The sequence below is a fragment of the Eupeodes corollae genome, chromosome 2, assembly GCF_945859685.1.
Source record: "Eupeodes corollae chromosome 2, idEupCoro1.1, whole genome shotgun sequence".
NCBI classification, from domain to species: Eukaryota; Metazoa; Arthropoda; class Insecta; order Diptera; family Syrphidae; genus Eupeodes; species Eupeodes corollae.
The window spans coordinates 49,155,879-49,166,852 of NC_079148.1; the positions used below are offsets into that span (position 1 = coordinate 49,155,879).

The 10,974-nt window shown below is 37.8% G+C and overlaps 1 protein-coding gene across 1 annotated transcript; it reads right to left on the reverse strand.

Moving 5' to 3' along the window:
* Positions 1-556: 556 nt before the first annotated feature.
* LOC129946177 (kelch-like protein 26) lies at positions 557-10,208 on the reverse strand. The gene is made up of 3 exons (XM_056056262.1): positions 10,031-10,208; positions 1,241-2,450; positions 557-1,182 (listed from the first exon to the last, which is right to left on the reverse strand). The coding sequence occupies exons 1-3, from the start codon at positions 10,157-10,159 to the stop codon at positions 719-721; spliced, it is 1,803 nt and encodes a 600-aa protein (XP_055912237.1). The 5' UTR covers positions 10,160-10,208; the 3' UTR covers positions 557-718.
* Positions 10,209-10,974: the final 766 nt, after the last annotated feature.

The following is a 10,974-nucleotide window of genomic DNA, read 5'->3' on the forward strand; positions in this document are numbered from 1 at the left end:
AAGATCGTGAGGGAATATGGCAAAGTAGTGGCGTCTGATATACCCTTACTTCACTACGTTCAGAAAAAAGCTAAAAAATTAACAAGCCACTCAGATTCCTTGAAGAATTGTTGCTTTAGTTCTTCGGAAAAGTGTTACATCCAAAATGAATATTATATCCCACAGTTAACGGAATATTGTCAATACAATCGTCCTCTTGTTATCTGCATCTCAACAAAGCTACCATTATCACTCTCAATTGCAAAGAAAAAGCATATTCAGTGAATTTTCTTAAAGAGGTTTTGCATTTTAAAGCTTTTGAGGACAAAAACTCAATCAGATTGAGACGAAAACGCTCTATTTTCCATTCAGTGACTATTTTTGTTGACCAGACTATAGATAGAATTCGCTCCTCAACGAGGGTTGTAGGCATGCCTTAACAGGTCTGCAGAATTTTATTGGGATGATGCTATACACAGTTTAGAATTTTAACGTAAGGTTAGCGAAAGACGAGTTTGGAATAGACTATTTCAATCCATTCAAAACTGTAGGTCTCCTCCATCCCTGACATGACATCTTTTTAAAGTATAAATACAATTAAGATTGTACATAAAATATTTATAAATATTATTTACAATAACACAATTAATTTAAAAACAAACCATAAAAGGCAGCTATAGTCGTTGTTTTGAAAAAAATACCTACTCTAATATATACTGAGTATTTTCTATTCTTTATTTTATATACCTTCTCGACAACGTGGTACATAAAATGTAGCACACGTACACTCCCATGTGGGTTTGGCTCCTTCCCATTCTGTTAGTGTAGACCATTCTTTGGCTAAAAGATCATAAGTTTGAACGTTCGAAGAGCAATTTATTGTTTCGTCCGATAGCAGTCCACCAACAAAGTAAATTTTATTTCGTACCGCCGAAATGCCAGCATGGAACGTAGGAACTGGATTTTTAGTTTCCAAATACCAGCTGTCCGTGCCAACATCATAAACATCGATATCGTCGATTAGAACCCTCGTTCCGGTGTTCGGATCTTCAAACCAACCGCCGCAGGCATAAATCTTGTCATCAATGGCCAGCATTACATGGTCTGCTCTCGGCTTTGGCATTGGGCTCATTTGCTGCCAATTGTCACTGTGGGTGTCATAGCGCCAAAACGAAGATAACACCAAATGTCTATCAATTCCACCTGAAATAGAGAAGACCCAAAATTAGGCACTTACAATATGATGGTGTTTAAAACTTACCTGATATGTATAAAAAGTGATTCTGAACAGCTCCGGCGTGTTGACTTCGATTTTCTCTCAGTGGCTTTATGTACTCCCATGTATTAGCTTCTACATTGTATTTCTCACAATTCGACTCTCGTCGACCTTCGAGCCAAGTGTCGTCCGCTCCCTCGATTTGGTCACACACTCCCCCAACTGCGTAGAGGAAATTTCCAACTGCGTTCAACGAAAATCGACACCTTTCCGACTGTATGGGGGATATCGTTGACCACTTGTCCTTAGCAGCACTATAGCGAAACCCAAACCCGTGAATGTACTCCTTCAGACAGACATCGTACGAGCCACCGACAACGAATAGATCATTGCCCAGAACCGCAGTTCCATAGTTACATTGTTCGATGTGCGGAATACAAGTGAGCTGATGCCACTTCCGCTCATTGGGCAGAGCAAAACTGAGTTGATTGTGTACTCCATTTATATAGAAACCTCCAATTTTGACTAGCGCCAATTCCATGCCTCGAGTATTTGTCAGAATGTTGCTTCTCAGGAGATCACAGTTAGAATACTTTTTTTTGCAGGACTTCTTTTGCTGAAAACCCGCCGCCCGCATTACATTGAAGTACGGCAAATGCTTATCCTCATCAACAGAAGGAAACACCGGCCAAATCTTAAAATCAATTGTATTGATTTGATCGAACCGGATTTTTGTGAAGAGTTTCGTAGCATTTTCTAAGGAAACTATTTTCTTCACACAATACTCGGCTACAATATGCAGAACTAATTCTTCCGAACAATCAACAGGATAATCACAGCTAAGAATATACTCAAGCTGTTCGCAGCTTAGATTATCCATGTCTGGAGTTTTAGCGAATTCCCACAGATGAGCACAAATAAATCGGTAGGTTTTGTGTTTGAGATTATTCAACGAATAGAGATCAGCTAGTGTAGCTATGTCGACACAATTCTCCATGTCTATTTGAGATTCTAGGTAAGTGGAACAGGAGTGAACGACGGCATTCATTTGAACATGGGTGGCAGCTGCTAGGATATCTTGAATATTATTGCGATTTAAATCTAATTTCGATGTGTAAGCGTACTCGAGTAAACTGTGCATACCGCGGACGGGTATGTCGATAAGTTTTATTTCGGATTGTTGGGCTTCTTTCATGGGATCTGTGAACATGGCGGCGAAATAGTCGCTGCATGCCGCCAGGACAACTCGATGAGCCTGCAATTATTAATAGAAGAGTATTGGTTATTGAAAAGAACTGCAAATACCTCATATTTGAATCATGCTAGTCGATTAGACCGAAATATTTTACATACAATTTTTAATGGGATGTGAAGTTTGATTATTTTTTAAAAGCTTAAGAAATCTCAGCTAAACTTTTTCACTTTTAATTGAGTTAATTTATTGACCGACTTGTGTAATTATTGTGATTAGTGGAAATATAGTTTTAAGTCGGCTTTTCAAACTTTTTTTTATTGAGATTCTAGACTTTCGTCTTAATGAAAACAGTTTTCTTCAATACAAAGACACTATCTACAAACAAATGTTTGGGATGCCAATGGGCAACCCACTTTCTCCGACTATTGAAGATCTGGGTTTTGGACCACGTTTAAGATGAAAATATTTTGACGACATATTTGCAATAGAGGATTAAAGAAACATAGACAAACTACTAAAAACTCTAAACGGATTCCACCCACAAATTCATTTCACAATTGAAAATGAGTTTAACAAAACAATATCGTTGTTAGATGTAAAAATCTACCGTGAAGAAAATCGTTTGCTTTTCGGCTGGTATCAAAACCAACAGCATCTGGAAGACTAGTAATTTCCGATCAATCCAAGCAAGGCATATTATCATCAATACTGCGTCCAAGAAAAAAAGTCATCAAAATCTTAATGGTTATCCTTCTACCATAATGCGAGGTGTCCTTTTAAAACACAAAATGCAAATTCCACGAGAAAATATTGATGAACCCGTTAGAACGCAAAACAAAACTTTACCGACTGGGTAGTTGGGTCGTCGCAAAATAGCTTTGTTATTGGAACTGCCTCAACAATCTTTAACCACTATCGCAGGTCTAAGGATGAAATAAGTGATGCAAAAGTCGCTAAAATATTGGAAATAGCCGATTCTCTGGATGCAAGAATGCTCAACGGAAGCTGCAATAACGATAAAAATGGCGAGTATACATTTATTTGAGCAACATCGTGCTCAGCAAAAGACTATTGGTTTGTGTTTGGCAAATGGAATACAATATTGTCAATGATTTTGGGATAGCTGAACAGACTTTTTCCGAAGATACAACCAACAAAAACAACTGAGGCTGCTTCCCAAGCTGAGATGGAAAGACAAATTTCTTAACATTTATCGTTATAATTTAAATTCGGAACTTGCATCACATATGTTGCATAACCAATTACAACTAAAGGACCTGACTCAAATGATACTCAAAGCTGTCCCGGCAGGTGTAGAATTTTTTTTTTTTTTTTTTATAATAAGCGCACACTCAAGGGGATATATTACCCTTATTATGTAGACACAGTGTGAGCACTAGGAAAGGGAGAGAGGGGTTGAAAGGAGATGTCGGTGTACATTGGTTTTGAATTCCTGAATATTGCAATAGCTGGGAAAGACAGAGTGTGGTAAGGCATTCCACATTCGCATAGTACGGCTAAAGAACGAATCTCTATACTTGACAGTACGACCGAAGATGGGCTCGAGGGTATATTGATGAGCATTCCTAGAAGCGCGAGTATTACGGTTGAACTGTTTAAGGGGAGGAATGCAGCTGGCTATTTCTCTAGAGCATAAACCATTAAAATAACGGTAAAACAGGGTGAGACAAGAAACATTTCGACGATGTTCAAGTGACGTAAATGATGTTATGATGGTAATATCACCAATCAATCTAAATGCTCTACGTTCAATACTATCCAAGAGGCTTAAGTAAGTTGCAGGAGCACCAGCCCAGATATGGGAGTTATACTCAAGCTTTGGACGTATATAAGACTTGTAAATAACAGCCAGATCAGAGGGGGAGAAAAACTTCTTGCATCGCTTTAGAAAACCCAAACATCTTGCGGCATTTTTGGCGACATCGCGTATGTGATCGTTCCACAAAAGGTGGTTGGTGATACACATACCAAGAATATCCAGATGTTCAGTTTCCTCGATGCAAGTGCCATTTATGGATAATGGCAGCGGGGGTATATTTCGCTTTAACGATACAAGACGGCATTGCGTTTTCGAAGCATTAAATTCCACGCGGTTTCTTATTCCCCATTGTACAATGCTGTTTAGGTCGAAATTTAATGAGCTTATCATATTTTGTCGTTGCAGTTCCACATCCGAAGAAGAGGGGTGTGAATCTGAAAACGAATATGAAAAGCTAAGAGTACTATCGTCAGCGAAACAATGTATTGGATTAGATGTTGCAGACAGGAGATCATTAATAAAAATGAGAAAGAGTGTTGGAGATAGAACAGAGCCCTGGGGCACACCAGCATTTATTTTGTGGTTTTCAGACTTGAATCCATCCAATACAACTTGTATTGAACGATTCGAAAGGTAATTACTAATCCAATGAAGGAGGGATTCATGCAAACCGAAAGCACGCATTTTCGATAAGAGAGCCTGATGCCAAACCCTATCAAATGCTTTTGAAATATCAAGTGCAATAATCTTACTTTCTCCAAAGCTATGTAAAGATTTGTTCCACTGTTCGGTGAGATGAACCATGAGATCACCAGTGGACCTATTGCTACGAAAGCCATACTGTCGGTCATTAAGAAGCTTCCGTTCTTCAAGATATTTCTTGAGCTGATAATTAATCAGCGTTTCCATGACCTTGGAAAGAAGGGACATAAGTGCAATCGGTCGATAATTAGACGGTGAGGAAGATTCGCCTTTTTTGGGAATAGGCTGGACAAATGCGGTTTTCCATCCGCTCGGAACGAGACCTGAGGAGTAGGACAGATGAAAAAGCTTACGCAGTGGTTTTGCCAGCGATGAAGAACACCTCTTCAGAACAATAGCGGGGATACCATCCGGACCAGCAGATTTGTGTATGTTAAGATCTTTTAGGACCCTCGCTACGGTACGAGTGCGAAAAAAGATTTGCCCACTCACTGGCAGAGTTGAATTGGCGGAGAACTGCCTAGCAAAGAGATTTGCTTTCTCTAAGGAGCTAACAAATGGAGTGTCATTCACAACGAGCGTAGGGACCGAGGAAGAGGAAGAATTCCTCATATTTTTTACAAATGACCAAAAATTTGTACTGCCTTTGGGACATTGCAGTATTTTTTGCCGTAATTTTTGGTCATGTAAAAATTTGGTCCGTCGAATATGGGCGTTGCAGGCCTTCCTGGCTTGCTTGAACTTATTCCGGTTTTCCTCAGTTGGATTGGCTTTAAAACAACGGAAACTTACCTTCTTAACCCTAATAACCTCTTTACAGCTCGCATCAAACCATGCGTTTTCCTTAGGTCTGATGCTTTTAACCCTATTCGGGATAAAAGTTCTCATTCCTAGGAGAATCAAACTTGTGATCATATCAGCGCTGGCGTCAACGTCACTATCGAGGAAGCATAGTGACCAGTTAAAGATCCTAAAGTAATTATTGAGACCGTCCCAGTTGGCTTTCTCGTATTGCCAAACGGTTCTCTTAGGAGCTCTTTCTTTAACTGGAGAGTTTTTACACGAGAAATTTGCTGATATGACACAATGGTCAGATGTGCCTAGAGGAGATAGGACACTAATAGTGTACTTACCAGGGTCAGAGGTAAGAAACAAGTCAAGAGTGTTTTCTGCTCGACCTACCACGTCCGATATTCGAGTGGGCTCGTTGACCAGCTGAGTTAGGTGGTTTAACTCAGCGAAGATCTCAGCACACACTCCTTCTGGTGTTGACTGGCCCGAATGTTGAAGCCATGAAGAATTGTGTACATTGAAATCGCCCGTAACAACGATTTCAGTGCGAGGATAGGACGAAACAATTCTTTGGATGGAATCAGACAAAGCATCAAATTCACGAGAAGTTGATACTCTGTCTAGATTTGGGCTTCGATAAAGGAAGCAATAGTGAATGATTTGCTTATTCACGGAAAATTTAAACCACATAAAATTGAAAAAAGAATTTGTGCAGGGACCATATTGTGGCAAAAACTGATAAGCAACTTAAAGCAGTATGGGAGTACACAGAAAGAAAATTCGATCTAAGCCCACGAATATTACAATAATCTACCCTGAAATTTCCAGCCATTGCAAATAAAAGAAACACAAAAACCAAAACAGACGAAGACTATAAGAAAAATATTACTGCGTTGAACCACAGAATGCTATTCGATACACGCCACTACTAGTGTTATGCCTTAGTAGTGACAAGAATCGAATCCGGCCCTGTTAATTCAAAACAGTAAAATTTTTGTTGTCAACAATCTGATATCAACGATGACGTAGTCTGTGTATCAATTGCATTAGTTATTAAACACAATGCAATTTGATACACAAGCTAAGCCATGCGACTGTACGAGAGAAGGGGAAAGTGAAGGATGGTAGAATTTAAGGTTTATAATATTTTTAGGCAGGAATGGTTTGACGATGACTGCCTAAAAGCAAGAACTAAATCTTTCGCTTTCTTTAAGCTGCTGAGGAAATTCAACATATCTTTTTTCAATATAATGTATGCCAATACAAAATTTGAACAACTCTGCTTTGAAAGAAGAAAAAGTCTGGAGCGTCAAAACATTAACGTTTTAAATACGACAAAGTCATCCGCAAAATTTTGGAAAGCCGCCAAATCTATCAACGGAAGAACCAATTTAATTGCTGTATCACTGAAAGCTCTGAACTCCGTATTTATTTCGCGAAATTACTCAACGCGCCGCAATTTGCACCGCTCCACAATACGCAGCTCCGTATTTCAAAGATGAATTTCTTGATGCACCATTGTCGACTAATGAGCTAAAAAATGTAATTGAAAACGCCAAAATAGGTAAGGCTCCGGGTGAAGGCCGAATTCCAGTTAGGTTTTTTTAAGAACTGTTCCATATGTTCAACTGTTCCATTCTTATCCGTATTTACAGAGGAGTTCAACAGGATTTTTGAGAGCGCAGACGTCCCTGAAATCTTCAAGAGGTCATTAATATACCACTTCCACAAAAAGTGGGTCTTATGATGTACCGGAAAATTATAAGGACATCTCCCTTTTAGTACTCTATATTTTAAAAGGCTTACACATTGCACTGAAGAAAAGAAAATCTTAATCCATTTCAAGCAGGATTTAGAAAGAGCTATTCGACTATAGACCAAGTATTCAGTTTGATTAACATTGCAGAGGACTTCAAAAGAAGGAAACAAAAACTTTACACCTTTTTTGTAGATTTTCGGGCTGAGTTTGTTTCATTTGCCGGTATAACGCTTATAAGCTTTATAAGCTTGGAGTATGAAGTAAAGTCGTCACCCTTGTCAGGGCGATGTATGAAAGTAATGTGCCCTACGTACGGGATGGGTAGAATATATCTGAAGAGTTTACAACAGAAATGGGAGTTAAACAAAGCTGTGTGTTGAGCACACTACTATTTGTTTTGTTTATTAATGATATCTTGGGGGAGGTCGGAGGAGGAATCCAATTCGGAAGTACTCGGATACCAGGACTGATCTTAATGATATTGTTTTTTATCTGAATCGATGGAAGGAATGCAGCGTATGGTGAACAGACTGGAGACATACTGTGAAAATTGGAATCTGTCAGTTAATTTACAGAAGTATAAAATTATGATATTTCGGGGCGGAAGAGGAAGATATTCAAATAATGAAAAGTGATGTACAAAGGTGAATATGTTGCAATTGTTCGAGAGTACAAATACTTAGGGGTTTTAATAACATCTAACCTCAACAGAAAAAAGCATTTTGAGTCCAAGCTAGCGGAATCGAAAAGAGCAGTTTTTTCTTTGTGGAAACGTTGCATCGTAATAAATTTATCGAGCATAGTTCAAAGCCAAACATTTTTCATGCGATAGAAGCTTCTATAATGCTTTATGGCGTGCAAGTTTGAGGGTATTGTCAATACGAGGAGGTGGAAAGATTCCCCAGGTATTTCTTAAAGCGCATTTTTCGGCTACCAATTTGCACTCCAATTTATATGCTACATTTGGAAACAACTGAACCTCCATTGTTCTTAAGGACCTTAAAGCTGCATTTTGACTACATTATTAAGGTGATGGAAATGGACGAAGAAAGATTGCCGAGACAAGTACTCAAAAAGATTTTGTCATCCATGGGTAATCTAGTCAAAAAGTGGGAGGAGTTGGCTCTTAGCTTAGGTGAAAGCATCGAATTTGTACCCGGTATAAGCCCTTCGGATCTAAAAAACAATTTTAAAACAATAATAGAGAAGTTAAGCCATGTCGCGTATAGAAGTTTCATAGAGGAAGCTCAATCTTCGCAACATAGAATGATTCACAGACAGCTAAACTTAGATCTCCTCCTAGATACCTCCTCAACCGTTTCCTCATAAGTATGATAAATGTTATATTTAAAGTTAGAGGAGAACTATTAAATTTAAATTACAATCCACATCGACCAGATCTGCCGATCCTATGCGACCATTGCAATCTTAATGGCAATCTTAATGAGAGATGTACACCACTTCATTGCAAGATGTCCTCTTTTGAAAGAGTTTCGTATAAAATATTTTTGGGGCAGCTGTGGTGGAATTGGCCGAAACATTGGAAGTTCTGAATGGAAAAGTAGGCTGGAAAATTGTATATAAATATATTACAACCGCTTTGCGCTATAGACAACGTATCCGCGAAGGAGACTTTTAATTAAACAACTAGGTTAATTATACAAACAACTTTAATACATTGTCAATCTGGTAGACGGCCAATGGCCAAACCATATTTAATGTGTTGTTAATTATATAACCATTTTCAAATGGCCAGTCACAGCATTGTATGCGGTCATTATCCAACTTTGAAGGCGTGGAAGTTCTACAGACAGAGAAACATGTTTCGAAACAAATGTTTCAGTAAAACAATGCTGAATTATAATTTTAAAGTTCTCTGATATCTGTTTAGTCTACTCGATGCAAGCACTATGGAAAAAGGAATTGGTAGCAATTTAAATCTTTGATCCAAATAACTATGATTTTGTTGGGTTAAATAAATGTTATCCTTTGTAACCATATCTGCAATATAGTCTACTTCCCTACGTGACTAGTTCAAGATTCTGTAGATCCCAGTTGGTTTTCTCTTATAACCAAAAGGTTCTCGTAGGAGTTTTTGATGTGCCTAGAGAAAATAATACATCTATCGCACATTTATCATGATCAGCGGTAAGAAACAAGTCCAGAGTGTTGCCGGATGCACCTGCATCGTCAGGTTGTTTACCTCAGCAAAAATCTTAAAATACCATGAAGAATTATATACACTGGAATCATAATAAAATGATCTTATTGCGAAAAGCTAATAGAACTTTCCACTTATAGGAGAATGAATGAGAAATGTGGACCAAATCTAATACAGCTTTCATTCATCCAAGAAATATCTAAAAAAGAGACCAACAATTTGTAATGTAATGATTTCTTCAAAAAGCCTTTATACTTAGGAACTCTTCATAGAACAACGAAGAATAATTATTGGTAGGCAACAGTAGACCAAAATTCCCTTTCTCTTTTATGAACTTTTATTACCATAAATTGGCAAAATATGTTGACCTAATTACCAAAAAAAACTTTGTCCATACCTGTTTATTTTTTTGGTAAACCTCAATTTCATCTCTACTAGAAACTCACCTTGAAAGATGAACCTTCAACCAACAATGTAACATCCAACAGTTTGTCGGCCTTCCGAAGTTCATTTAATCCAAGCATTAGAGCCTTTGAATGCGTCACCGCATCAACTTCATCGTTCATGTCCGCCATAGTTCCTTTTTTCCGGCTTTTATTATGAATCTAGTAGGTAAAACAAATGGAACACAATTAGCTTTCTTGATCGAACCCACAATAAAACTCACCTAATTGTTGTGAATCAGAGGTAAGAGAAACAATTGACAAAAATATTTTTTAATATATTTTGAAGCTCAAAGCATGGGCACATTCCAAAGAAACTCCAATGTCCGTCTCTTTCACCTGCACTAAAATAAAAATAAAATTAGCCCCAGATTCTAGAAGTAATAAGAACACCAGACATCAAAAAACAAATAAAATAATAATATCTATCAATAAAACCTGTTTAATTACCAGCCGACTTCGTTGTTTTTTATTATTATTATTTTTCTTTCCTTTTCTTCTCTTAGTCTTAAATTTGTTTGGAATTGCGGTCTGCTTTGATTTGTTTTGAGATAGCACAGAAAATGGAGCAGTTACTGATTGGAGGAAGGTCAGGGAATCCGTCTTATCAATTTAGCGAGTTGATTCACACATTTTTAGTGTAAAATTGATAATGATAAGCTTGTTTATTTTATAAAATGCAAAGTACAAAATAATCTTTCTTGGGTTGTTGATATGTCCGTCCAATTCCAAGTGAAGTGATGATGGATGTTGATGTAAATGTGGATGACCAGCAGCAGCAGCAGCTGTTCACTGATCACTCACATTTTTCTTATTAACAAAAAGCCAAAGAAAATAACCCGATTATTGGTGTACACACCTGAAAATTGGTGATCAAATGCAACAAAAGAAATACAAGAAATAACAATATGAATTATAGAGCTTTGGAAGAAAGTATGAGTAAACAA

Coding starts and splice junctions, on each gene's coding strand:
- LOC129946177 (XM_056056262.1), bottom strand. CDS start 10,159: ATGGCGGACATGAACGATGAAGTTGATGCGGTGACGCATTCAAAGGCT. Junction 2,451..10,030: donor TTGAAGGTTCATCTTTCAAG/GTGAGTTTCTAG, acceptor TAATAATTGCAG/GCTCATCGAGTTGTCCTGGC. Junction 1,183..1,240: donor TCACTTTTTATACATATCAG/GTAAGTTTTAAA, acceptor TCTCTATTTCAG/GTGGAATTGATAGACATTTG.